Below are 27957 nucleotides of genomic sequence, written 5' to 3' on the forward strand. Positions count from 1 at the left end.
CCGCAACACAGGGACCCCCCGCCCCCGGGCCCTGTGCACCCCTCTCCCCCTGCAGTTTCTCAGGCTCCCCCTGTGGTCCTGCGCCCCCTCTTCCAAAGAGCCACCTGACCCCCCCCCCATCCAGCGGGCTCCCCACCTGGGGCTCTGCATGGTCCCCCAAGGATCTCCAGGCTCCTTCCCAAGGCCCCGGTGTATCTCTGGGGTTCCTCGGCTCCCAGGGGGCTCCCTGCCTCCACCTGCTCCACCCCCCTCAGGGTCCGTCTTCTCCCCCTGTTCAGACCCTGCATCCTCCCCTCTCCTCTCCCGCATGCCCCCCAGGCTCCTCCACCCCTGGTGTCCCATGCTGCATGTTCCCCACCTCGGGGCCCTTGGCGCACTCCCAGGCAGGCCCTCCCTCCCTCCTTGGGGTGCTCCACTCCCCTCCTTGCCCAAAGGGTCCCCCAGGCTCTTTGTCATTCGGGGTACTCTGTCCCGCCCCCAAGGGTCCTCTAATGCTGCTAAGGTACCCAACTGGTTGGCTCTTATACTTCTAGCTGGATGCTCCTGTCCCCCCAGTTGGGTTCAGGAACCCCCTCCCCCACACCAGACCATGTTCCCCAGGGCTTGGTTCCCATCATGCCCTCCAAAAGCCCCTAGAGCTTAGCTGTTCTCCCCCACTGGAGTGTTTACACCAGTGTGTCTCCTCTCCAAAAAAAAGTTCTGTTGGAGGGTGTCTCAGTAACATCCCCCATCATGGTCTGACCCCCCCATGTTTCTGTCTGCAGATGGAAGGAGTAGACGGGGCCACTGTCCCCCCCAGCTTGGCTGATCACTCCCACCGAAGCAGCATCTCCTCCATGAGTGCCCGATGTAGGTGACATTTGGGAGGTAGGGGGGTGTCTCTTAAAGGAGAGTGAGGTCTGGTGGTTTTGGGGCTGGGATTGGGAGCCGGGAGCCAGGACCCCTGGGCTCTAGTCATTGGAGGGGCAGAGAGACAAAACTCCCGGGTTCTGTCCCAAACTCTGGGATTGGATTTCCTGGAGTGTTGCATGCTTCATGGTTTGTGCAGGCTGAGCTCGTTACACACTTCAGGAGTTCCTTGCATCCCTCCATTTCCACAATGTCCCCCTCAGCTACCTGTGAGCCATGCCCCCATCCCACTCTACTTCAGGGATTCCCTGCAACCCCATCCCCCTTTTTCTGCCATGCCAGGGGCTGTCTGGTCCCCCCATTTCTCCCTTTTCAGTTTTTGTGATTTTTTTTTTTTTTTTTTTTACCGAGTCCAATAAGGCTCCGCCTAGGACATTCTTGGAAATTTTAGAGTGACTCGGATGTGGCATTCAAAAGCTACCATGTCATAGACAGAGAAATGCCATGGAGGTTAGCATAGAGGTCAATGTAAGCCAACTGTTGGGCCTCCATTGAGTCAGCTGTGTCATGGCTACAGCAGGTCAGGAATTTTTCAAGAACTGTCACCCAAAGATGCAGATTTGTCAAAACCAAAACCGTGCATGAAACAGGGTTGGCTTTGACAAATCTCCCAGCTTGAAAAGTTTTGGGAAAATAAACAGTTTTGCAGTTAAGTAACAGGATATGTCCTCTTTTTCAAACCAAAAAGTTCTGGGTTTTTTAGTCCAAATGATGTGATTGGAAATTTTAGCAAATATAGATTAAAAAAGATCAAAATTAAAATAAATTGAAATCGATCCAGACTGAAAAACATTTTCAGCTCTTCGGTTTGTGAACATTTTCTTTTTTTGACTTTTCATTCCAGTTTGAGAAGGGAAAATTTGTTGGTATCTCAAACACTTTCAGGAACCAGGAAACCTGTTTTCCTATGTAGCTCGAGTCATGACCATTTGCTCTCCTCTTAGCGTTGGACGTTCTGGTATATTTGATCGATGACACTGTGGTGCAGCTGACCGTGGACAATTTGATGTCTGTCACTGTTCATGAGCTACATCGCATCGTCCGGGAAGCCCTGCAGCTTCCTGAGAGCGCCCTGGAAGTCTTCTCCCTGTGGCTTATCTCTCCCTTGCTTGGTAAGGGGCTTGATTCATTGTCACAGTCTCTTATGCTACGCCCTGTCCTACCTCCCGCTGCCTGTGCACAGCCACCTCTACCGTTGCATTACCCAAGACTTTGCTGCTCTCATCAATCTCTTTTTACAGTGGAGCATAAGGGTAAACTTAGGCACGGAGAGGGGAAGGGACTGGTCTGAGGTCACACGTAGAGCCACTGGCAGAGCTGGCAATGGAACCCAGGAGTCCTGGCTTTCAGTCCCCTCTGTTCTAACCATTAGGCCACTCCTCCCGTCCAAGAGTGGAAATGGAATCTGGTTTCCCAGCTCTGATCACTAAGCCACAGCTGGGAACAGAACCCAGGAGTTCTGGCTCCTTGTCCTGTGCTGAAGCTATTAGCCTGCTCTCTTTCCACTGATATTGAAGCGTTTATTTTTTTCTCACTTAACATTGTCTGTCATATGTAGCAAATGGTTGTTGTTTGTTATCAGGTAGGTTGGAAACGTGTCTACTGGCAGTTGTATGACTAAGCCATTGTTCCTTAAATACATAAGGATGAGGAAACTTCCTGTATCCATGTACCTGTGTTCCTAAATAGAGGTTCTGAAATACTGTCTGTTCTAAAGAGCCTCAGCTTCTCACCCCAGAGATGGCTGCATCTCAGTGCTGAGTGAGGGACCCCTGTATAAACACCACCCCAGAGGTGGCTGCATTTCAACTGTGGGCAAAGCAATTCCTATGTTTGTAATAAAGTGAATGGGGCTGTTATACAAGGATCCTTGGTTGGTGCTGAGGTACAGCTGCTGCTGGAGTGGTGCAAGGACTGTTTATACAGGGTGTAAGATGTTACTAGTGTTACATTAATTTTCTGTGATGAACATTCCCCTCTCTTGCACACTTATTGGGTAATCATTTGCTTTAAGTGCCACCAGGAACCTTGTGCAAAAGTCCTTCAAGAGTCTCTGCACTGTGGGGCGTGAGCACCCAGCCCAAGGGGCATTAGCAGGAAGTGTTGAATAGCAGGCATGGGGTCAATCTGGGGCTGTTGATCCTGAGGCTTCCCAGCTGGGAGCATGTTGGGAGGGGGGGACGGAAACTTCCAAGGAGCATCCAGGCAACGTGAATCATTTCATGGCACTGTTCCAGCTAGCTTAGCTGATGTTTTTGTCTCCTGTCTTACGTCTGTTCACTCATCTCCCACCAGCTTCCCATCCCTATCCCTGCCCTGTCAGATACTCCTTGCTTATTATCTCAGATCTCCTCCAGTCTCCCCTGCCTGCTGGTTTTCATTAACTCTTTCACAGTCATAGGAGTCCCAGCGATGCTTGACTATCTTCAAAACTTAGACTTTCTAGCAGATGCAATTGGTATTGCTGTGTATGATGCCCTCTAGTGTGAGGGGAGACTGGGAGTCAGGACTCCTGGGTTCTATCCCCATCTCTGGTAGGGGAGTAGGGGCTAGTGTGGCCAGAGCACAGAGTCTGGAAGCCAGGATTACTCTTAATACAAAGTGTTGAATCTGTCATTGGGGCTCAGTCTCTGTCTGGGTGCCGAGATGCCATGATGACGGGTACATTATAAAGAACTCCAGTTCAGGCAGTGGAATGTGCTTCATTAATGAGCTGTTGGGTGTAGTTTTCCCTCTGCCTCTCCATCCCCACGTGTGCCTCCACTGCCCTCAGTTAGTAGCACCGTCTCCCCCGTGGCATCCCAGCCTGCTGTGAAAGTCCTTTGCATTTCCTGTTTGGGACCCCAATGGCCAGGAGCACAGCTGTTATCCTCTTCTGCCCCCTCCCCCAGATCTGTGGGGACACTGGGAGCATTCACAAAGGGAGGAATTGAGTTCCCCCATTCCTCCCCACCCACCTGCTGACTCTGTCCCGGGACCCTGCAGTGATGAATTTCACAGATGCTTATAAGTGGTCTAGGAGGGCTCATCTTTTATTTCTATTACGGTAGTGCCTAGAGGACCCAGCTGACAACAGGGCCCCTTTATGGGGTGTGCATTAGTAGTAGTAGTATGGTAGTTCATAGAGGTCTCAGCCAAGATTAGGGTCCCATTGTGGAGTGTGCACTGTTAGTGTGGTTCTGTCCTGAGGGCTGAGGAGAATGGAGTCTAGTGGGTTAGAGCAGGGGGCGCTGGGAGCCAGGACTCGTGGGTTCCACAGTAGCACTAATACCAGCTTTGGGCTGTAGCTGGTTCCCTGGACGTTTGGCTCCGACTCCTGGGCTGTGGGGCTGATGCTCTGTAAGACACTTGTTCTTTCTGTCTCAGAGGTGCAGTTGAAGCCGAAGCACCAGCCGTACAAGGTGTGCCGGCAGTGGCAGGAGCTGCTCTTCCGTTTCACAGATTGCCCGGAGGATGAGATCATGCAGGGTGCGTGAGCGTAAGCTTCCTTCTTCCTGGCCTGGTGACACTCCCCGCCTCCCCCCACCTTGGAATGCCCTCCTCCAATTGCTGAGCTCATAATGTCTGGCTTAGTTGTACAGAAGGGGATGAATTCCAGTGGCTAGAGCTGGAGGAGGGGTTGGAAAGAGCCAGGATTTCTAGGGCGATGTGGTCTAGTGAGGGAGTGGGACAGCTTTGAGGACTGGGAGTCAGAGGTTCTAGTCCCAGCTAGGGAGAGGGGAGTGGGGTCTAGTGGGTTAGGGCAGGGGGGGATTGGGAGTCAGGACTTTGGGGTTCTATCCCCGGTTGTGGGAGTGGTAGTCTAGTGGGGGGCTAGTAGCTAGGATTCTGGGGTTCTCTTCCCAGCTCTGACCTGGGTATTCAGTGTGGCTAGCCGCCCAGACAGTTTCCAGGAAGCAGTGGTAAAGCAGACTCTTTTGGACCGTGTACGTATCTTTACTGGGGTCTTTTCCATCTCCCCAGATGAGCCTTCCTTGCAGTTGAGAAGGAATGTGTTTTTCCCGAAGAGAAGGGAGCTGCAGGTGAGTACGTGGGTTCCTAGCTGAGGTCTCCTCTATTGGTATCACTCAACTGTAGGACCAGGTGGTTTGGTCTTTTGCATATTGATCAACTTCTTATTGTTTAGCCTCTGACTAGCCAGGGAATTAAGAGCCTAGCCCCACAGCATGCCCCTCTGCACAGGTGTCCTCTTCCTGGCAGCCGAGACCAGGGCCCCCATTATATCAGGCACCACACAGACCATCCGCCCCCAGAGGTGAGGGCCCCATCATGTGGGGCACTACGTGGGTACATGCTGAGAGACAGTTTCTGCCTAGAAGGTCGTACAGTCTAGAGAGATGGAGGATTATTCTCACTGTTATACAGGTGGGGAAACTGAGGCACAGAGTGGGGAAGTGACTTGCCCAAGGTCACAGGGGAGTCAGTGGCAGAGCCAGGATCAGAACCCAGGTGTACTGTGTCCAAATGCTGGGCCCTAACTGTAAGACCATTCTGTGACAGGGTCCCCTGGAGTGCAACTTGAAAACTGGGGGAGCATTGGGAGCGTCATGCCTTCTTCACGCTCCAGCCTGGGCTTTCCCTCATGATGCCTTGCTAGTACAAGCTGCAAGCCCCTCCAGGCAGTGTTATCACCTAGGCCAACGGCACGCAGAGTACCACATCCAGCTAGATCACATGAATGCCCTGGGTTGCCTCTCTGATGCTGTCAGCAAGCTGCACTTATACATCAATCTAGAGGCCGAGACACACCCAACTTAAATATGAGTGCCTTGCTTAGACACTCAGGAACCAGCAGTAATAGAGAGGCACCAGCCAATTCCCCACCACCACCCCCCTAGTTTGTAAGAACTGCACCAAAAACAGTCTCTCCCCAAAATTATCTTAATATGTCCACTCCCCCTCTCATTGTGGGGAAGACATGCAACAGCTTTTGTTGCTGATGTAAGATTTCTAGACACTCTAATTCAAGACCACACTGGTTGAGATATAACCTTAAACAAGTTTATTAACTACAGAAAATAGATTTTAAGTGATTATAAGCAGCAAATGTAAAGAGATTGAAAATAGTTACCAAATGAAATAAATATAAGATCACAGTCTAAATTCTACACATTTCCAGTATTTGAATTAGCAATGTCTCACCCTTGCTAGCTGGTACAAGCAATTTCTGAAACACAGGCTGGGCAACCTTCCCTGCCTTTTTGCCCTCCACCCTTTCGGAGTTCTTTTGTTTTACAGATGATCCTTCAGGTGCTGAGTTGGGGGGAGAGAAGCCCCATGATGATGTCAGGAGTCGATGCACCCCCTTTTATAGTCTGTTTCAGATTGCTAGAACAATCGGGGGTGTGACTTGTGGGGTTGTCCTCATTGGTCAGTCACCTCCTGTTGTGAATGTGCTTCCTATAGTGAACCCCTTCACTGCAAACAATTCCTGTTAGTGGAATTTATTCTTGAATGGGTGAGAGAGCCATTAACACTGTCTGGCCACTCCACTCTTGCACCTGAAAGGCTGTTTGGGGGGGTTTCCCACCTTGCAACATGTTCTAATAGCATGTTCAACGATATTTCATAACTGCACATACAATCGTAGCACAAGATACAAAGTCCGACAAGATATTCATGTTCAGCAGATCAAGACTTTTAAAATAAATACCAAACCAGGCATACTTTGTACAGAACACATAATTATATAACATTGGTGAATATGGGGTTTCCGGGGTGGTGTTCTCAGACACAGGGTGTGTCACAGTCCTCCTACAAAAACATCTCTGCTCTGTCTCTAGACTTTTGTAAAATCTTGCTATGACCAACCCAGTGTTCTGGACTTTGTGTTGGACTGTCAATTCAATCCCTTTGCCTCCTGCTGTGGTTCCTTAAGTCTTGTCTACATGGGGAAAGTCACATTGGTTTAACCACAGATTTGAATTCTGTCTGGTTCCAACTCTTCTGTAGGCATTCTAAATTCGGCTTACTTTAACTCTGTTCTCAGCACCATGCACCGAGAGATTGCAGAAGCTCAATCTGTTCATTTTATTACAAAGCAGACTGAGAGGGGATCTGACTAGTGTGCCAGTCTCATCATGGGGAGAAAACACCGCATACCGAAAGGATAGAACTAGTCAGGAATTCTTCAACAAAACAATTTTGCTTTGGAAAATGCCGTATTGTGGAAACTATAACTCTTTGCAGAAATGTGTTTTGACACAAATGTAGCAGTGAAAACTTCCCCAGGCCAGGATGAGCCACCCAGAGAAAGGCAGCCCAGCTTAAACCAGAGGTGAAACTGGAGCTACTCTCTGGCCTTAGCTTTGATCATACCCTTTGACCTGCAGATCGAAAATGAGGCCGTCCTGCGGCTGCTCTATGAAGAGGCCAAGTTCAACATCCTGGAGGGACGCTACCCTTGTGACGTGGAGGACTGCGAGCAGCTGGGGGCCCTGGTCTGCAGGCTGCAGCTGGGTCCCTATGACCAGGACCAGCACACAGCCTGTGCCTTGAAGTAAGAGAGCAGTGGGGGGCATTGCAGGGAAAGGGGGTGTGGAGATGTCAGCCTTTTAACTGTGGGCAAGGGTATAAATTCAGGGCTATATACTCCCCCTTTGATGCCAGTAGGTCTCCCACTGGTGTTGCTGTGGGACTGGGACTGGGAACAAGGGGAGAGGAATCTTTACAGTTATTAGGGGACTGTAGCTTGCGTAGGCCAAGTACATTGCACACACCAGGGGCTCCTTACATCCACCCAGCTCCCTATGTGCCAACCTCCCAGTCCCCTCTGTCTCAGGGATTCCCTGCAGCCCTCTCCAGTCTCGCCAATGCCAGGGTTCTGTATGCCACCCGATCCCCCGCATCAGGGTCCTTCATTCTCATCCCCGTGCCATGGGTTGTGCGTATGCTCCCATCTCTCTCACCATTGTCCAGACAGAAAGAATAATCAGTCATTTGGGATGTCAGCGTATTACTCTTGGGGTGACGATCAGAGAGAAGCAAGGTGGTGGTGTTATGCTGGAAGCATTCATAGTGCCAACAATTAATTGTTTGATCTATGCACAACTGCTTGAAACTGGCTGTGTCAGAGCGCAGAGGCTCCTTGTGTCCCCCATATTTTCCCCTTGTGGGTTTCCATTTTCCCCCAGAATCCACTGGGTTCTGGCCATTGATGCCTAGAACATTCCCTGACATTTTGGAAACGATCCGATGCAGCATTCAGAAACAATTGTGTTACATCTATACAGAGAAATGCCATTGAGCTGAGTGTGGAGGCTTTGGAAGCTACACCGGCTATACTTCAGTTGCTGCGTTCAGTATCGGTCCATGAGCAAAACTGTAGGCTGAGCGTTGCTTTTCCACTTTGGTTCTTCATTCTCCCATCTTCCTTTCTTGTTCTCTCCTTTTCTCTTCTCTCCGCTTTCCCTTCCCTACAACAATTGCTCCCCACCCTTCTCCCTTTCCATCTGCTAAAATGATCAGCCATGAAATACTCTGACACGTAAGTCACCTGAGAGCTCTTCCTCCAGTGAGATTAGTGTGTGTCCTGGGGAGTGGAGCTCTTGGAGGAGTCGTTATAGATTCTATAGAGACTCCGGTGTCAGTTACACCAGGGCTTGACAAATTTATTTTGGAGCTAGAAGCCAGCCCAAAAACTAAGGAGCCAGACAACGTAGGCTCAGAAGCGGGGCTCCCTGGCCAGAGCACAGCGGCCACTCTCCCCGCCCCTCTCCTACAACATGGGCCCAGCAGCGGGGCACCCTGGCTGGAGCGCGGCGACCACTCCCCCTGGAGAAATATTAGATGCCAGACTTAAATTTCTAGGCGCCATGGAGACCTGGTGCCCGGGGCTTGTCGAGCCCTGAGCTACACATAGGGCAGTTTTCTTTCCCTCCTCCCCCCAAAGCAATTGGTTCAGGCTGTCTGCAGACTCAGGCACTGTAGCTTGCGCATGGGGCATTCCCCCCACCCCATCTCTGAACTGTTGTGCCAGACTCAGGCATACACTGTGATGTCAGTCACACTCTGGTCACATTGGGAAGGTTTTCTTGGCTGCAAGCTGAGATTCTGCACAACTTGAATGTCATGCAAGCCACAGATACATCATACGGGCCAGGCTTGTTCTGCAGGCTGTGTGTTTGCCATCCTTAATGTAATTGAGTGTGCTTCCCTCCAAGAGCTGGGAATGGAACCCAGGAATCCTGGCTCCCAGTCCCCTGCTGAAAGTGCTTGGAGTGATGCTGGCGACTGAAGATGGGGCAGGTTTTGGGTGCTTTTCATGGGCAGGGTGGGATGAGAGCAAGGGGGCTGTACTGCAGAGGAGCTTTTGGGACAGCTGGAGACTCCTGGTGGGGGTATGCCAATGCCCACGCCGCTTGCTCACTCCCAAAGAATGCGAGATTGGCTGGGATCCTGACCCAGCATAACAGCACATTGTCCTGCCCATCGGTGTCCCATCCGTGGGGCGGCTTAACTGGACTTGGCTGTGAACAATGGTGCTATTCAGTGGGGTGGTGCTTGTTGCTGTGCAACACCCTTCTCTCTGGTGAGTCTGTTGTGGCAGTTTAAAATGTGCACTTCACTGTCCTGGCTGTGGGAGGAACGGGCAAGCCGCCCTAAATGGGCAGGCAGGAAATGAGATGGTGACATGGATGTACTCGAAAACGCTCTGTGAGCTGTGACGCTTCTGAATCCTCACAGCGGCAGAACTCGGAATAGAACCCAGGAGTCCTGGCTTCCAGCCCCCCTTTCCCTCCACTCTAACCACCAGACCTGTGGTGCCCCCACAAGTTACAATCTCAGATGGGGAGCTGGAGTGGGAGGGAGCTGCCATCACCTGGGGGAGGGGGGACGGGTTGGTTAACTGGATCGGGTGGGCTCCCATACAAGGGGAGGAGGGATCTCAGTGAAGAGGGTTGGAGGCGAGGGAGCTGTCAGAGCTCAGCGACCATGGGGGCTGGATCTCAAGTGAGGGGGTTGGTGAGGCTTGTCCCGTGGGCTGGTGCCCCCCTGTTCTGAATGCTGTGCTGCCCCTGCAGGGAGAAGCTGGAAGCTTTCCTGCCTGCTCACCTGTGCCGGCGAGGACACAGCCTGTTGACAGTGCTGCGGAGGCGGGGGACCAGGCAGCCAGCCTATGAGCAGGGTTTGCTCCAGGCCTACCAGGCGGTGCGGGAGGAGGCGGCCTGTGAGGAGCCTGAGGCCCTGCGCCAGCACTACTGGGCCTACCTGCAGAGGTGCCACCAGCTGCCATACTATGGGTGAGTCTGGGCGCTCAGCAGGGACCCCAGCTTCACTGCCCCAGGGCGTGTTGGGTGGGTGATACAACACTCCCAGAATCCACCTCACTCCTGCCACAGCCGGGACAGAACCCAGGAGTTCTGACGCCCAGCCCCCACACTCTAACCCATTCCCCCCCATAGCTGGGATAAGACCCAGAAGCCCCACCCCTGCTCTAATCCACTAGACCCCGCTCCTCTCCTCAATGATGGATCATTGTGTTCTTCAAGGTCTCTTTAGTACTCCAGGCATCCTTCTAATGCAATCTCCCCTCTGCTGAATACCCTGGTATCTGCACCTGTCAGTATGGAGGTGAGGAGGTCTCTTTAGGCAGTCCCAGCCCGGCTGGGCAGTTCCATTAATTTCACCATCTGCCCCCTTTGCAATCTGTCCAAGCCTCTCATGCAGTGACCTAGTGCAAAAAACGGTTTCTTGGCTGCAGTGTGTTGACAAGAACTCCCAATAGCATCTGTGTCTTTGCTAGCTGTGGGTAATGAGATGGGGGGGGGGGATATGGTGCCCAGGAGGACAAACCCCCAAGTCCTCCCAGTTGTGGTAATGAGCATTAGTGCAATCCAAGCACTTCCCCGTGTGAGGCCTCCTTGCCCTGATGCAACGGGTGTGTCTCTCTCTCCAGCTGCGCCTTCTTTTATGGGGAAATTGACAAACCAGCCCAGGGCTTCCTGCACCGAGGAGGACGCAAGGCAGTGTCGGTTGCCATCAGCCTGGAGGGCGTGTACATCATCGACAGCAAGGAGAAGGTAACGCTGCGAGGGGGGGATCTCCAGTGGGTGCGGGGAGAGCAGTGCATGGCCCCTGTGTGGGGCTGTCTGAGAGCTGCACACAGGGATGTATGCTGCTTTTTTGTGGGACATGGCTGGGGGCTGCTTTCCCTAGAGGGAAAGATCATGTGTCCCATTCCCTGCCCCCTGAGCCAGCCAGGCCCCTTGCTCTGGGGCTGGATTGTAGCCAGCGGCCCCTGGGAGAGAATGATCCCATGTCCCCATCCCTCTCTCTGTGGCAGCACGTCTTGCTGGGCCTGCGGTTCCAGGAGCTCTCGTGGGACCATACCTACCCCGATGAGGAGGAGGAGCACATTCTCTGGCTGGAGTTCGATGGGGAAAACGAAGGGACCCTGGTCAACAAGCTGCTGAAGATTTACTCCAAGCAGGTGGCTGGGGTCTCTGTAGTATTTTCAGTCTCTGGGCCCCATCCAGCATCTGGCCACCCTACAGAGGCTGCCAGTGAGGGCAGAAGATACAGGCAGTGCCAAGAGCGATGCTCTCAGCACAGCAGTGGCCATCGTCCCTCCTGGAGCCTGGATTTGTTTCACAGGCCAGCAAACAGCCACCGGCCTGGGAACAGGCTCTTCTTGGGACTGGGCTGGAGGGGAAGGTCCCTATGTCCCATTCCCTGAGCCAGCCAATCCCCCCTGCACAGGAGCTGGCTCAGATCTGGTGCCCCCTACAGGGGAATAGCTTTGTGTGCCATTCCCCACCTCCCTGAGCCAGCCAGTGCCCTCTCTGCTCTAGCGGGGAAGGACCCAGCTGACTGATGCCCCCCCCTCCTTGCAGGCAGAGCTGATGAGCGGCCTTATCGAGTACTGCATTGAGCTGAACGCAGCAGTTGAGGCATCAGCCCCAGAGAACAGCGCCCCCCAGAGCCCCACGCTGCCGTCTCTGGCCACCACACAGCGCCCCAGGCTGCGGCGGCAGAACAGCGTGGTCTGCGGCCGCCTCCAGCATCTCGCCACCATAGACTACGTCGAGGATGGTAAGGGGCAGTGGGGTTTGTCCTGGGACCAGCTTGGAGCCACCACTGGGCCTTCCCTGCCCTCTGCCAGGCCTCTGGAACCGCCCATATCCCTAGAATCATCCCCAAAGGATTCTCAGAGCTCTCATTGTCACCTCAGCATTACTGGGGGTACAGACTGGTGGGTGAGCCAGTGGCAGAGCTGGGGAGAGCCCAGGAGCCCAGACTTCAGCTTCCCCACTCTAACCAATTAGACCCCACTCCCCTCCCAGAGCCAGGGGTAGAACTCCGGAGTCCTGGCTCCCAGCCCCCGCTGTAACCCCCGAGACTGTACTCCCCTCCCAGAGCTGCGGCTAGAACCCAGGAATTCTGCCTTAAGCTCTGCTGTGACTCTCGGGGAAGCAGTCACTTTGTTGGCCATTTCCCACTCACCATTAAGCTGTGGGCCCGTGGAGTCCAGTGAGCGAATCCAGGACTGACTTGTGCTCCTCTCTCCCCTCCCCACCCTCTTACCCGACTTCCTGGGCTCCAGGTAAAGAGATCAAGCGTGTGAAACCCAAGCGGACAGCCTCCTTCTTCACCCGCCAGTTCTCGCACAGCCCCACCTCCTACTCAGCTGTGCAGGCTCCAACAGAGAGCCTGGAGCAGGGCTGAATGCCTGCGCGGGGAGCCAGGCATCATCTTCACTGGTTCACAGAGAGCAATGGACTGATCCATCTAGGATCACCCCCCCACACCCTTGGCATGCCCTGTGCCATGCACGTTGGCTCTCCTCTGGGCTAGGATGCGTGCCTCTGTAAGTTATTCTGTGTTAATTTATACCAATGGGATCCCAGCTTGCTGCATCTGAATTCACTGCCCTCCTGGCTAGTCCATCCTCTGCAGCCATTCCATATTGGACCCCTCGAGTGCCTGGCTGCTTTCAGTATTCTCTGCAGCTGGGCACTGTGGAAGTCTCTCCGTGTGGTTCTCCTGTATCTGGGCTGGCCTAACCCTGTTGATTTCAATTGATACTGATGTAAACACGGGGAAGAGTGGCCACACCACCTCGCCAAGCCAGTGTTGCTCTGAGATCATCTTACCCATCCCTCAGCGCTCCTAGGCCTGTGAGAGCTGCCCTAATGGAGCACACATTCCTGCACCAGCGCTCTGAGTCTCTCCCCCAGGGTGAAGTGTCCTGTTGGCATGGGCTTCACAGAGTGCAGGGCCAGAACCTGCCTGGGTGTGCCCATCAGTTCAGCGCGTCAGGGTCCCACAGCACCGTGTCATTCCCAAAGGGAGGGATACGCATGGTCTCCCCTGCAGGGCGAAGCGTGCTGGGATGCGCGGTGTTGGTTCATTCCACGTTAGATAGAACATTGATCTGTCATGACTATGTCCTCTGGCAGGTGTCACTCCACTGTCAAACCTGTGTGGGTGTAGGGGGGGGGGCAGGGTAGCAATTCCAACATAACCCCCGGGGTTGCTGGGTAAACTGGTTGCACAGCAGCTTTAAGATCTTTTGTGTTTCAGCTGGTTAGGGCAGGTGAGTCTGATTTCAGAGCTGGCCTTGCCTCTGGTCCATAGCTGATTCAGTCCAGGAGAGGTAGGCACAAGGTATGCCGTGAAGCAGAGACTCTCCCAAGCAAAGGTGGGAGGATTGCTTTGCTACTGCTGACGCTTCACTGAGAAATAAGCCTCCAGTCTGGGGCCATAGGCACAGGACAGATCCTCAGCCCTAAAAATCCCATCCTGGCTTCTGCGCATCTACTTCTGCCCCATGTACTCGGCTTGTTTTCTGCAGGGCTGCTGGGATATTTGGCTTGTATATATCACCCTTTCTGTGATGGGATATTTTTCTTGATGGCTGCACAATTGAGCTGCTGGTGCAGGAAATGGGCGAATCTCCCACATAAATCCCTGCTCAGTTGTGGAGGAAACACGCTGGGGTAGTAATGTGAGGGATCAGTAATCGACCACAGCAGGGTTCCTCGCTAGATGTGCAGCTGTTGGAAGGAATAAGTTCCTTGCCTTTCTGAGTCTGATCATTGGTCTGTTTCAAATTGGGTGTGGTGATCCGTGTCCAAACTGCTTTGCCTTATCCATGAGATGAAGTGAGTTGTTCAGAACAGCTGCTTATGAGATGACTGTTGCTTCTTAACCCCTCTTTTTAAATCTGCACTCTGCAATCTTGGGTGTGTGGAGGTATCCTCCTTAATATGGAAAAAACCTTTCAAGGTGTGATCTTTAAAGGGACAGAGGGGATTTAGTCTCTGACCTCCTGTTTAGTTTCATTGCAGATTGGGTGCTGATTGGAAATCTTAGCCTTGCTTGCTGCAGTGATAGTTAGAGGCTGGGGGAGCAAGCTGAGTGTGAAAGTGGAATAAGTCAATTTCCCCATCTAGACAAACCCTTTGTGGCTGGCTATGGCTTTGACCTATGTGTGCTGGGGAGATTGGGGAATGGGGGGACATCACCCAAGGGTATTGAGAACCAGATGTTACTGCTCATGGATTGACCGTGGATGGCAATTCATTCCCTGCACTGCCTAGACAGGGTAAATTGCCATAAGCCATCCATCTAAACTGCTTACCCTGTGTTAGCTGCACTGGTGCCAGAAAGGCCTTGTCTGCACAGCTAAAGCCCATGGTGCAGTTGGGTGAGGCTGGCATTTTGAACTCAGCACCTTAGGTTTCCAAAGGGGTTTCAGGCACACATAGAATTTCAGTGGGTTCCACTATGCTCCTTTGGGAAAAATCCCTGTCCGTCGTCAATGCCAGTCTGGCATCCAGGCTGATCAGCAATCAGACTGCATGGCGGGGGAGACTGTCAGAAGTGCCTAAGGGATTGAGGCGCACAGCTGATTTCCAGTTCCTTCGGGCTCTCTTGGCAAGAAGCACCCATGTTGCTGAAGCAACAGCCGCAGGACTGGGAGGCGTGTGCGAACGTTTCCGTGGCGCAGAGTTTGTTCACTGTTGGGAAGGTAGGAGGATGGAGTTTATTTCCCTGGGTTACCAAGTGGCTTGGCTGGTTTCAGAACTTGTTTTGCAGCCAGTGTGTGGGGTGGGGGAAGGTTCAGGGTTTGGAATGGAGAAAAAATAGGATTTGATTCTTTTTCGGCACAGCTGGAAAAGCTGCAGCACTCAGCAGAAGCAGGCCGGCTGCTTTTCTAGGGCTGTCTGGGTTTGCACCCAAATGGCATGCAGAGAAAGCCAGCATGTTGGGAGGGCCAGAACGCTAGGATCGAAGCCGGAAGAGTAATTGCTGCGGCAGGTGTTTAGAGGTAGCGTGGCGGACACGCCAGGGGTTAGTTAGGCTGGTAACAACTTGACTAACTTTGCTCTGCCTTTGTAGCATGTGCAGTTCTGTGATTCGTGTATTTCTGGAGCCTGGTGCCACTGCCTTAGTGCTAGGTCAGTAAATGACTCTAGGGGCTTGCCAGCTGGGGCTTGGATTCAAGTGTTGGGCTCTGTCCTTCTCATCTCACTCAGTGGGAAGAGGGTCTGCTTTCACTCCAGCCTTGGGTTCATTTGGGTCCTGGTTTGATTTCTGCCTCTGCCAGCCAGTGCTCTGGCTACAGCCATTCTCCCAGTCTGATGGCACTGCCCGTTCTGCTTCCAAGCCACATTTGTGATTGGGTCCACTTTTCCCTGGTGCTGTTCTGACCCAGTTAGCATCTCAGGCTCACTTGGCACTAATGGGAACCAAGGCAGCGAGGTGCAGGACAGCAGTGAATTAGGCTCTAAGTGCTGAATAGGGCCGAGGTGGGGGGGATGTGCTAGTGATGGGAGTAAAAATTTTAAATATGTGCAAAAAAATACAAGGCAGGAGCCTGTCTCAACCGGGGGGGGGGGAGGCGTGGCATTTAGACCCTTCATCAGGGTGCATATCAGTTTCTCCCTGTGCTGCAGAGCCAACCCATTGATGTGCGCGTATAAATGGTACACCACAGAAAGTATCCCGGTTTCATCAGGGGTGGAAGAAAAGCACCTTGGTTAAAGGTGGCACATGCCCATTCTCTGCGCAGGAGAACTCTGGGCGCACATATGCAAAGGCTGGGCTCTGTCTCAGTGACTTGGGACTGAAGCAGGAGGCTTTGAGGGACAGCAGTGAATTCTTGCAGATCTGGAGTGGAGCACAAGGTGGATAGTTTTTCTCTTTCTCCAGCAGTGTCTAAGGTCTGGGAAGTGAATGCAGGAAGGAGCTGGGGGTGTGGAAGAGACATAAAGGAACTGCTGCAGCTGTCATTGAGCCATAGGTCAGTTAAACACAAGGGCTTTGGGTTTCAGTAGTGATTTGGAGGGGGAGCCCAGCCTGAGACTCCTCCAATAGGACTAGATTTTCAAAAGGCAAGTGCTCAGCAATTCCTTCAAATCAGGCCAGTTTTAAAGTGTAGTCAAAAGTTAAGGGGCTAAAAATCCTTAGTCACTACTGAAAACTCTTGGCTGAGGATCATTGATGTCAAACCTGAGACACCCAGTAGCTAGACCCTGAATGCTCTGGGCTCTTTTGTCAGTGGAGGATGCCTTGAAGCATCTTGTCTTTTTAATGCTGCAAAAGTCTTCAAAGCAGGCAGCTGCAAAATGCCTGAGTTTTGCATCTCGGGCAAGGTTCACTGCAGAGCCAAGTGGGTGTGAAACACTCTTGCATGCACTCTGCACTCTGGTGAAATGGCTACATGAGACTGATGGACTCTGGCCCAAGGCGTTCAAAGTTCCAATTCCCCTCTGTGCAATGGATTCAGGCTGAGCTGGCACTTTGGCCAGTGCCTGTTTTGTGGTCAGCTTTGGGGGCTGCCACTGAAGCTGTTGAAAATGCCAAGCTTTGCCTTCAGTTGTGCTGCTTATTCATCTTGTGGTTAGCAGCTGGGGTGGGGGAGAAAATAGTTTGCCTCTTAGCTATTTGCAACTGCTAGCTCTTGCATAACTGGATTCCTCCTCTTGCTAGATCAAATGTCACATCCTTCTAAAAATGATCCCACATTTTCTTGTTACAAACACCATGTGTGGGGAAGACTTTTTAAAAGGGATTTAGGAGCACAAATCTCTCTGAATTGCCCAGATGCTGGTGCTCCTAAATACCTAAGTCATGCTTCAAAATTCTCCCCTTAATGATTAAAATTGGGCAAAATATTTTTTTTTGTTCTATTTTTCCTCTTCACTTAAGGGCAGTTAGTGACAAGTCAAGTTTTGCTCCGCGGTTTTCATGCACTAGCCCAACTGCTGCAATGTTCTAGGATTGCAAGATTTTTTCATTAGGATTTTTTCAAACAATGTGAACACTTCTGGTGGTTTGAGATTTGGTTAAAAACTCGAGGGCTGCTTTTTAACTCCACTTTGGCAACATATGGATCCGCTTCCTCTCCTTTTTGGAGGGCTACCATTTTGGTTTCACAGATGCAAATAATGCCTCATAGTACTTTAAAAATTATCACCTGGTGAGTCTTTTTTCCCCCCTCTCCTCTGGTATATTTCACAACAGCTGCAAGAAGACAGCTTTGTACTGATGTCTCAGACACACTTCTGATGTTCACTGGAGCTGTGCTATTTACAGCACCTGGAGTCAGTGTTGCTGTGTTGACTTACACACCTCATGTTCTGGCCCATTGTCAACATAAAACTCCATGTTAACATAGGTTTCGAAAAACCTACAACATTAACTAGTTGCCACATGGAGAATTTGGAAGAGTCCCTGTTTTTCAGGTTGATCCTGTCTATTTCACTTTTGCATATACCATGAAAGTTAACTGGTCAGTTTCCCTCTTGGGCATTTGTTCACTTTCTCCTTCTGGTGCTGTTGTATGTGGGTCTCTAAAAGCCATTTAAATCCAAAGAACTTTGTCACTGATTTCTTTTTATTTAAAAATTGCAAAACTTTTCTATTCACAGCAGGTTTTGTAAACTTCCCCCTTTGTTTTGTATAGAGTGAATTTTGGATTCTGTGCTTGTGTTGCTTTCATTCCAGCCTTCTTCCTTCTGCATTTAATTCTAGAAGTCTGTGGAGTGAGAGATTCTTCACCACCACCACCACCCCATTCTTGGCAAGATTGCTTGCCATGTTTGCCTGGTGCCACAATGCCTTTTGGGATAAAATTGCCAACATGTGTCTTAAAACAAAATCCATACAGCTGGGTCCGAGATCAGTGTATGCCCAGCACTTTGTAAATGTGCCTTCAAATGCAGTGCCATGCAAGGAAATGGATGGAAATATGTTCTCTGGCAGCAAGTAAGCACATTATTCTAATGTTACCTGGAGGAATGGTGCTTTCCAAGTTAGCTTCTGCCCTCAGAGACCTGAGTTAGTAATGGAGAATCAAGCCAATAATTGTTATACACATCTGTCTGACCCGCATCATTCTGTCTTGTGCTCATTGTATCTTATATCTGGAAGTGTTGATTCTTTTGTGTGATGAGCGTGTGTGTGTTTGAATTCCCCTGAACTGGAAAAATGTCATACCTTTCAATGATATGCAACACATAAATGGCTGCCTTTTTTTACTAATTTCTGTGAATTGCATTCTTTTCAACAAAATGTGTACATACTAATATTTTTCTTTTGTATGATACAGATCGCTCTTATAATAAAGAGGATGTTTTCAACAAGTGATAAGGTGTTGTTTTTCATAAGCAGATCTCAGATTACTATCTCAGAGCCTGGTGGTGGTGGTAAGATGGGCAATGTTAATTACAGCATGTGATTGAGGAAGGGAGGGGAGTGGTTTTTTCCCCAAAAAAATTATCCCCATTTCACAATGTCTCCAAGTTTATCTATGGTCATTATAAAATCACTTGTGTCTTAAGTACTCTTCTGGTCCCTCACCCCATAGTATCTTAGCGCTTCGCAATCTGTTATGTACTCATCCTTACACCACCTCTGTAAAGTAGGGCAGTACTATTATCTCCATTTAACAAATAGGGAAACTGAGGCACAGAAACTAAGTGACTTGCTCAAAGTCACACAGGGCAGCATTAGAGCAGGGAATCAAATCCCAGTCCCCTGAGTCCTACTCTAGCATCCTGCCCACTGGGCTAGCCTTCCTGTTCCTCAAAGTTCACGTATGCTGTAAAAACCCACTTAAGAAATTATTCCATAGTCTGTCACTCCAGATCAAATTGATTCTTTTTGAGTCAAGAGGTTGTTCTAACTCGTGAGCAATTCAGAGGAGGAATGTAGAGCAGAGATGCTTGAGTGAGAAGGAGGAATGTGGGAAAATGGTGCTTGCTGGTGCATTTATTTCAGTACCCAAGTGCTGAGTGGCCAGGGTGAGCTGGGTCAGGGGAAGGTGCAAGAATCCAGGTGGTAGGTATTTTATGGGGTAACTTCCCTTTTCCTGACTACTATTTAGGTAGTGGCTGGTTTATACCCTGAGCATGAAGCTTTATATCCCTTCCACCATTCCTCTGTATATTTTAATCCTTAATGTTCTAACTTTGGATGCTTTTATCCATAGAAATGTTTAGTCCTTGGCTTTTGATCTCAATACCATGGACAGGGTATCTACCCCACACAGGTGAACAAAGGGTTAACAGGAGTTGAAGTGCTCCTTTAGCCCACCTGCTTGCACCAGAAGGGTGGGCCAGGCCTAATTAATGATGAAAATCAGCTGGGGAGGGGATGGGTGGTGGTATATAAACAGGAATTTTAGAGCAGCAGGAGCCTGGAGGGAGAAATTACCATCACTGTTAGTAGCAGGGAGTGAAGAAAATTGTAGGGGACACGAAGGTTCTTACAGGGTGAGGAGAAAGTCCGGGGAAAGGCTTGGTAAGAAGGAGACCAGGGAGGTAACAGCAAAGGGTCTAATGGAGTGACCCTAGACTGCCAGTCCTAGGGTCCCTGGCCCTGGCAGACCAGACAGAGCCACTGGAAGGAGAAATAAGAAGGCTGGCCCGGTGGGTGGGATGCTCTTACCCTGGAAGGGGTAGGGCTGAAGGTGAGCTGGCCAGACAGCCAAGTCCAGTGAAGAGACAGAGCAGCGTGGAGCCAGATCAGGTGGCACTAGATGAGAGGAGTCCACTACGCCGCACCCAGCCATCAGGGGCTGTACCCCAGCTGTGAGTGAACTCCTTTACTCTCCCTTTGTCCCACAGGCTAAGTACATTTGGGGGGGAAACAGTTGCTCCGAGTTCGATGCTATTTTTCCCCACACTGTGTGGGGTATTTTGTTTGTTTTGTTGTCAGCAAAGCTCTTCAGGGTGTGGATTCCCTCCCTGTGGGTCTGTTTGGCACCTGGCATCACCGGGGAGGAGCCACCAGTCTGAGTTATGGTAGGGTCTGTGCAGTGCCCAGTGTGAGAGGGCCCCTGATCTTGGTTGGGGGTCTGTGCAGTATCATTGGGCCCCCGGTCCTAGCTGGGCCTCTGTACTATTGTCATACAGATAACCGTTAATAACTCTGCCCAAGACTTCTTTTAAAAAATGATTAATGATGTGGGGACCCCAGCGTGCCCCCTGCCCCTTCAAAGGTGGCTAGTTTTCGTGGGGTGGGTGACAGATCCATTTTTTTGGTGCCTCAGTTCAGGTGCCCAATTGATACAGATAATGAAAACCTTGCGTGCAAGTAAAACCGCTTGCTGGAAGTCCGAGGCAGACAAACACAAATGAGAAAGGAGGCCTCCGTTTAATGGGGCGGGTGACTGCCCAATGGAATCATCTGCCCCAGGAAGTGGTGGATGATCCAAACTTGGATGCCTTTCCAGAAGTTATTCTTGAGTCAAATTCAAGTTACTAGGCTCAGGGCAGCAGTGACTGGGTGAAATTCTCAGGCCTGTGTTACAGGTCAGGCTAGATGATCTATAACGCTCTTCTGGTCTTCACCTTGATGAAAATTTCTTCTCTGTGTTGACAATCCAATCGCAGAGACTTCTGGTAGGAAGGGTCTATCGCAGGGGTGGCCAAACTGTGGCTTGTGAGCCGCATGCGGCTCTTTTACAGTTAAAGTGCAGCACGTAGAGCCCCCTATGCACCACTCCCTCCCCCCTGAATTCTCTGCCTGCCAGAGTGGGGTGGGGAGCATGGAGCTACTGCCTGGTGGCAGGGTGGTTGGGCTACAGGATTTGGTCCAGGGGGGAGGATGGCTTCGGGGGAGTCAGTAAATTTGGCCACCCCTGGATCGGGCTGTTAGTAGAGCCTCTCTGTTCTCTGCTTTGTGAAACTTCTCTGCTGTTATGAAGTCAATGAAAAAGCAGCTTGCGGAGACCAATCCTGCCACCAGGTGGTGCAAATGCACCGTGTCCCATGCCTGGTTGTTTTTCCACCTAGAAGGCTGGTTTTGTTCCTTTGCTGAGAAGCAAAGCTTGCTAGGCCCTGACTCCTCCCTAAGGGAGGTATGGGGCCAGGGCTGCTTCTGTGTCTGTTGTGCTGTAACATTTTCAGAGCATCCAAAATGGAGCACTAAAAATTTGGGATGGGACAGCGGCAGCCAAGGCTGTATGGAAAGGGGCAGAAAGCTGGGTACAACAAAACCAGGTATCTGGAACCCCAAGCAAGTTCTGCCTTTGCTCCTTTGTCCCCAATAAAGAGGGGGTGGATGATATTTTCCTGGGGTCCTGTCCCAATCCTCGGATACTGTATATTGTGGCATTTAAAAGCCTGTGAGCTGTTATTTGTGTAAGGGTTTGTCTTAGGGAGACCAGACGTCCCACTTTTATAGGGACAGTCTTGATATTAGGGGCATTGTCTTACATAGACACCTATCACATTGTCTTACATAGACACCTATCCATCCCGTCCCAATTTTTCACACTTGCTATCTGGTCACCCTAGTTTGTCTCGATGCCACCTGTCTGTGGTTCTTCCGTCCCGTCTCCCCCCCCGCAGAAGTGAACACCTCACTCTGTAAATAGATTTAGCCTCAGAATCCTCTGTCGGGAGGGCAGTGGTGTTTGTTACCCTATGGCACAGAGAGGCTATGTCTACACTGGAGCTGGAAGGTGTAAAGTCTGGCTTAAGGAGACCTGCATGGCATGTTAGAAGTCGAGTGCAGCCGCAGTGGTGTGAGCAGCAGGAGGCGCTAGTGTCTCCCAGGAGTGTGTACGTGAGAGGGATAGCTCCTGCCTCTGCAGTTCTGTGCTGATTCTAGCCTGCTAATTTGGGTATGTCTCCCTGCACTGGACTTTCCACCTTCGTCTTGAACTGTCAGTGTACCCTTACTGACTTGCCCAAGGTCACTCAGGAAATCTGACAGGGTTGGGACTTGAACCTAGGTTTCCCCAGTCCACCGCAAGTGCCCCGACCACTGGGGCAACCTTCCTACCCAATATAACCTCCCTGGGGGGACCCCACTGATTTGGAATAGAAGGGGATATTTTTATTTAGCTTAAACCCCATCTCCAATGCTGTTAATTAAACCAAAAGAAAGCCTCTCCTACTGGAATAACAATGTCCACCTAGGAGGAGAAGTAGTACCTAGCTATCGGGACGGGCTTAAATTTACACTTCTGACTTGAGGAAAAACATTCCCATGTAGACAAGACTTTGCCGTACCGCAAGATGCTCCAGTCAGGGTCAGGTCCCTGTGGTTGTGGTGGTTGCTGCTATAAGGGCCCTGTACCAGGACCCTCCCTTCCTCAGACACTCAGTCCATAGTGCAGAGAACATGGCATCGGGCCTGCAAGGGACTCCTTCTTGAGCCACTTTGCTCTTCGAAGAGCAGCCAATGCCTTGTGTTTCCACCTGCTGAATCCAGGAAGGGACAGGGCTGGTCAAGGGTACAGTGAGGTAGCAGCAGGGGCGGGTACAGAGCCCAGAAGTCCTGATCTCAGCCCAGTCCGTTGTTTTAACCTGCTAGAACCCAATCCCTTCCCTCCAGCTGGGGCTAGAGCCCGTCCCAGGGGTCCTCAGACCCACTCCTTCCCACTGCAGCAGACAGAACCCAAGAGTTCTGGATCACCGTTCAGTGCCTCGACCAGAAGACCGTCGTTGCTCTCTCTACCTCAAAAGTATAAAAAGAAAGCCTTGTAAAGATCAGCAAATCTATTTCCGTTTCTCTCTCATGAACTGGGCATTGCTGTCCCAGGAAAAGGGCCTGTAAAACCCCTCTCTAAATAGTATTGCCAGCCCCAAGCATTCCAAAATCACGAGACTGACCAAAAAATCAGGACGCTTTTTTAATTAGCAGCATTGGGTCCAGTCACTTTGCCTTCTGGGTTTGGAGCATGGGTGGAGTTTGGGGGGGCAATGCCCCCCAAACTTATGAGAGGGCATTACCCCCCCCTCAAACTTTGCACCAATGCCGGCCGGGCTCCTGTCCGGGAGCAGAACCTGGTGGGAGGTGGGCAGCTGCCGCCAGAGTCCTGGCTTTGCCCCCCCAAAATTACGAAGTCAAACTCGGCCTATGGTTTGGAGGCCTTACGGGTCACATCTCCAAGCTTTTCTCTGTAACAAGAAGGGCTAGAAACTGGCAATTTTACAAAAAATAGAAGTGGAGATTCTCCCCTCAGCTCGTGCCCCTTGGAGCTGTAAGGAAAGCTCCAGAAAGGCTGCTAAGCGAAACCCAAATCGGAATGGAGGTGGGGAGTGCTGGCTCAGCTGCTGCAGAGGGCTGGCTTTGTTCTGATGATGCAGCCGCAAGCTGTGCCAGAATTCTAGCAGTGTAAACATTGTATTTTTCCACATGATCTCCCCTGCCCGTTTGCAGCTCAGTGCTGCTGGTCACAAGACAGGCTTCCACTGACACCTGACGCTCATAAGTTCTTTATGGCCGGACCATCTTTGTCTGTACAGCACTAATAGTGGGGTCCTGGGCTGGGGCTCCAGGGTGCTACCACCATGGAAATAGTATCTCATTATCTTTCTCTTTGATATGGACTTAAATGCAATTAAACAGGACATCAACCGTATCCAGCCTCGGAGATTACTATCATGAGCTGGGTGAAACCTTGTTATGGTTGAGTGACAGCCTCCTTGAGACTGATAGGTGTGAAGTCACCCTTCATGTAAGAAGAAGCCCCCACTAAGACAAAAGGAGTACGGGAACCTGCCCAGGAGCTTTTGCTGATGATTATTGAGGGTGGGGGATGGCAGAACAGACAAAAAAACCTGGGACAGACAGTCAGACAGCCTGAAGGAGCAGTTAAAAGCACAGGGGGCTGACCCTGGAAAAAGCCCACCATTGCGGAGAGATTTTTGGGTGGGGGGTGTAGGCTGAACAGCACGCTCTTGGTTCCTTGAGCAAAAGAAGCTGATTCCTGCTATTTTGAGTCCTCCTGCGTTCAGAGACTCAGGACTTTGTCCATTCTTAGCAAACAAACAAAATGGCATCAAAGAAAATACCGATCACCACATTTCTGCTCCCACCTGGAACGTCTCCAGGGCCCTGAAATTGGAATAGCTACTCGGTGAAAAGAGGCAACATTATTTAGAAACTGAGACTGGTGCACTAATGTAGCCGGTCTCCCCGCGTTTGTCTCCTCCTGCAGCTGTTCAGACAGCATTAAGTCATTCCTAATGTTGATTTTGTCTCTCAGCTGCAATGGAAAATTCCTTCCATTCATTCCTGGCTTGCTGGAAAGAGCCAGACTTGGGCGTTGCCCCTGCTTTCACCCTTTGTTTGCAGAATTCAGGCACTGCAGAAAAAACCCTTTGTTGTGGTTTGGTGGGGGGTGCACATTGGACAGATTCTGTGTGTGGCAGAAGGGGGGTGACCAGATGTCCCGATATTATCAGGAACATCCTGATATTAGGGTCTTTGTCTTATATAGGCAACTATAGCCCCCTCACCCCCAGAAAAAGAAAAGTGCCCGATTTTCCATGCTTGCTCTCACCCTAGGAGGAAGGCTACAGAGAGGCTGAGGGAAGGTATTGTGTTTATTTGGGGGAGTACCATGGGGGGGAGGTAGTGTAAGAGAGTGAAGTGGAGAAGAGCTTGTTGGGAGATGGGTGGAGTGCATTGGCTGCATAGGGCAGATGGGTTTTGTGTGTGTAGATGGGATCATTGTGGTATGCTGTGTATGGGGTCGTTGTGGTGTGCTGTGTGATGCACCGGAAGTTGTTGTGGTGTGCTGTGTACATAGGGGTGTTGGTGGTGTGTAGACAGCGGCGTACTGTGTGTGAGGTGGCAGGGTGTGGTGTGTTGTGACAGGAGCTGTGTATGAGGCAGTGGGGTTGTTGTGGTTCATAGTGTATGGGGGTTTGTGCTGTGTGAGGATGCAGGGTTGTTGGGGCATGTTGTGTACAGAGGGCTCTGTGAGGCAGCGGGGTCATGCATTGTGCACAGGGAGGTTGTGCTGTCTGTGAGGCCACAGGGTTGTGGTGGTGGGTTGTGCCCATGGGGCTAGTGCTGTGGGTAAGGTAGCAGGGTCCTTGTGGTGCATTGTGTACAGAGTGGTTTGTTCTGTGTGCCATAGTCATTGTCATGCGTTGTGTAGGGGGTGTCATTCTGTGTGAGGCAGTAGGATCGTTGTGTATGGGGGATGCTGTATGTGAGGCTCAGGTCATTGTGATGTATTGTGTATGGGCAGTGCTGTGTGTCAGGCAGGGAGGGTTGTTGTGGTGCATTGTGTACGGGCAATGCTGTGTGTCAGGCGGGTGGGGTTGTTGTGGCGCATTGGGTACGGGCAGTGCTGTGTGTCAGGCAGGGGAAGTTGTGGTGCGTTGTGTGCGGGGCAGGATTTGTGCTGTGATATGCTGTGTATGTGTAGTTGCTGTGTGCCATGGGCTCGCCAGCCACCCCCTCCCCCATCCTAACCAGAGAGTGTGACTGCACTGGGCTCACTGTGGGTCCTCTTCCCCTCCCCCAGTCACGTCCTGCATGGGCGGCTCCCTCCTCCTCTGCAGTGATGCGCCTCCATGCGCAGATATCCCTCCGCCCCCCTTCCTTCCCCCGCTCTATAAACACAAACCATTAAAGGTTAACAACACCACACCACACTGCCCCAGTCTGCCCCTGGCCTGGGCCGGGCTGGGATGGCGTGTGCTCCCCCAGCCCTGCCACAGCCTGGGACGGCACCTGCCTGCAAAACCAAAATTACCCCCCCACACACTCTTCTTCCAGGGCCTGGGACAATATTTACCAACACACAAACACACCCCCGCCCTGCCGGGGGCTGGGATAATATGTCCCCCTACACACACCCCTGTGTGGGATTTGTCTTTGCCTCCATGGCGGGGCTGGGACAATATCCTTTCCATGACAGGGTTTATTCATTATCCCTCATTAGGGCAACTGGGACAACAGCTGACAGAGCTGAACCTCCATTTGTCCAGCACAGCCCCATCCAGCATGTGTGTCCTCCCCCCACGACTCAGCCCCAAGCCAGAGATGCGCCCAGGGACCTGGGGTCAGTCCCCGGCTCCTCCACAGGCTCCCTGTGATCTCAGGCAAGCCAGCGAGCCACGCAGTGTCTCCGTACCATGGGGGTGATGCATTGCCCTGCCCCACAGGGGGGCTGTGAGGCTAAATAATATAGAGTGTGACGTGCCCAGATACCCCGGTGAGGAGGGGCATGTAAGAACCTAAATTAGACCCCAAAGAGACACCCTTGTCTTCGCCTCCGATTCCTTCCCCGCACCCAAACCCTTGGGGGACATACCGTCTGCAGCCCATCCCCAGACACCCCACCCCATCCACGGACACCCACCCCAGTGTGCCTCATCCCTGTTCTTTTGGCCAGATCACATTGAGTGGTATTTACCCTCCCCCATCGCAGTTGTCATCCCATCCCCCCCATCCTGCCTGGGGGAACTTTCCAGAACCTTCTCCACAATCCATGTTCAAAAGGGACATGAAATCTGACTTATCCCCACCCAGCTTCTACCCTCCCCTGCCTTGGTTCACTGCCCCCTTCCCCTAGGGTGGGGGGATATGCTCATTCGGGGGGGACGACAAGCTTATGGGGAGATAAGAGAGAGAGGGACTATTTTTGTTCCCTCCTGCTTGTGCAGGAATCGTCCCGATTCCTTTCCCTTTGGGGAGGTGCTGCGGCCCTGGCTAGGGTTATATAAGGAGAGCGAGGCGGGGTTGTGCGGCGGGCGCAGGCTGCTGAGAAAGGAAAGAGAGCGGGAGGAGGAGGAGGAGGCCTGGGGTTGGAAAGGGAGGCTCAGGCTAGCCAGCTGCAAGGAATACTCACAGTGAGGTGGGGAGGGGAAAGGAAGGCGCAGGGAGGTGGAGGACCAGGGAAGCGAGGGAGCAATGGAGGGAGTGTGGCGCAGGCATGGGAAGGGAGGAGTGAGGCGCAGAGGAAGAGCGAAGAGGCACAAGGAAGAAGACGCAGTTTTCTCCCTTAGGTGACAGCTGCGTGGGACCCCCCTTGCCCTTGGCATAACGTGCGTATGGACCCCCCCGCAATCCAGGCTGTGAGTGGTGGGTGGCTGGACCGCAGAGACAGGGAGCCTGGGTTTGGGCAGGGGGTGGATGGAGAGCCGAGGCCAGTGGGCTAAGTGTTTTAGTCTATGGTTGGTGGGAGGCAGATCCGAGGTGCCAAGAGAAGAACTGAACAGAAGGGCTCCTGTCCTCATTCCTGCTTTAGGCCGCTGGTGTGAAAGCCTTAACTAATGGCTGGGGAGGGCTGTAGTGTGTGGCAGCTGGGGGGGCACCCCTGCTCCACCTTGGAACAGGAGAACATGGTTATACTAGGAGATGGGGCTTTGCCTCTTCCAGATGAGGGATAAAGAGGCTCTGACATGATAGCAGATTGAACAGCAGGTGTCCTAAACAATTGGTCACATTGCTTAACAGCTTGGTGATGAGTGTGGTATAGGAACATACAAAGACTAGAATAGCGACGCTGTGCTAATGATGCTGCTTAAAGGTGTGGGACTCTTGGAAGGAGGGGTGGGGTGTGCAAACCCTTGTGCAGTTTTCTTTTCCAGGTGGCAGTATTTCTGTCCCTCTATTCCCCACATCTCTCCTTCTGGAGTCTGGCTCTGGATTTGGAATTAGTCTCTTCAGGTCACTTCACCCTCCCCTTTCCCCTCTCTATTAAAATTCAAGAGCCTCAGATTTGGTAATATAACTTTTTTTTTAATTAAATTCTCTCCGACTATCGGTAACAGAGGGAAAGGGGATAAGAGCAGAGTGGGGATGGGGGCGTAAACCACTGAGGTGGGGAAAGGGGAAATC

At 51.6% G+C, this 27957-nt stretch overlaps 1 protein-coding gene across 1 annotated transcript; it reads left to right on the forward strand.

Moving 5' to 3' along the window:
- Positions 1-761: 761 nt before the first annotated feature.
- FRMD8 (FERM domain containing 8) lies at positions 762-18510 on the forward strand. The gene is made up of 10 exons (XM_067543926.1): positions 762-849; positions 1854-2021; positions 4276-4377; positions 4873-4925; positions 7236-7408; positions 9933-10151; positions 10808-10931; positions 11195-11341; positions 11745-11943; positions 12455-18510. Exons 1-10 carry the CDS (start codon positions 765-767, stop codon positions 12574-12576), a joined length of 1392 nt encoding a protein of 463 aa, XP_067400027.1. The 5' UTR covers positions 762-764; the 3' UTR covers positions 12577-18510.
- Positions 18511-27957: the final 9447 nt, after the last annotated feature.

The sequence above is a fragment of the Emydura macquarii genome, unplaced genomic scaffold, assembly GCF_026122565.2.
Source record: "Emydura macquarii macquarii isolate MOO-44397 ecotype Brisbane River unplaced genomic scaffold, CSIRO-AGI_Emac_v2 contig_968, whole genome shotgun sequence".
Taxonomy (NCBI): Eukaryota; Metazoa; Chordata; order Testudines; family Chelidae; genus Emydura; species Emydura macquarii.

Bases quoted from the DNA above. Each gene is read 5' to 3' on its own strand.
- FRMD8 (XM_067543926.1), top strand. From the start codon at position 765: ATGGAAGGAGTAGACGGGGCCACTGTCCCCCCCAGCTTGGCTGATCAC. The intron at 4,378-4,872 runs GTGCGTGAGCGT...CCATCTCCCCAG, and splicing joins GGAGGATGAGATCATGCAGG to ATGAGCCTTCCTTGCAGTTG. The intron at 7,409-9,932 runs GTAAGAGAGCAG...CTGCCCCTGCAG, and splicing joins CACACAGCCTGTGCCTTGAA to GGAGAAGCTGGAAGCTTTCC.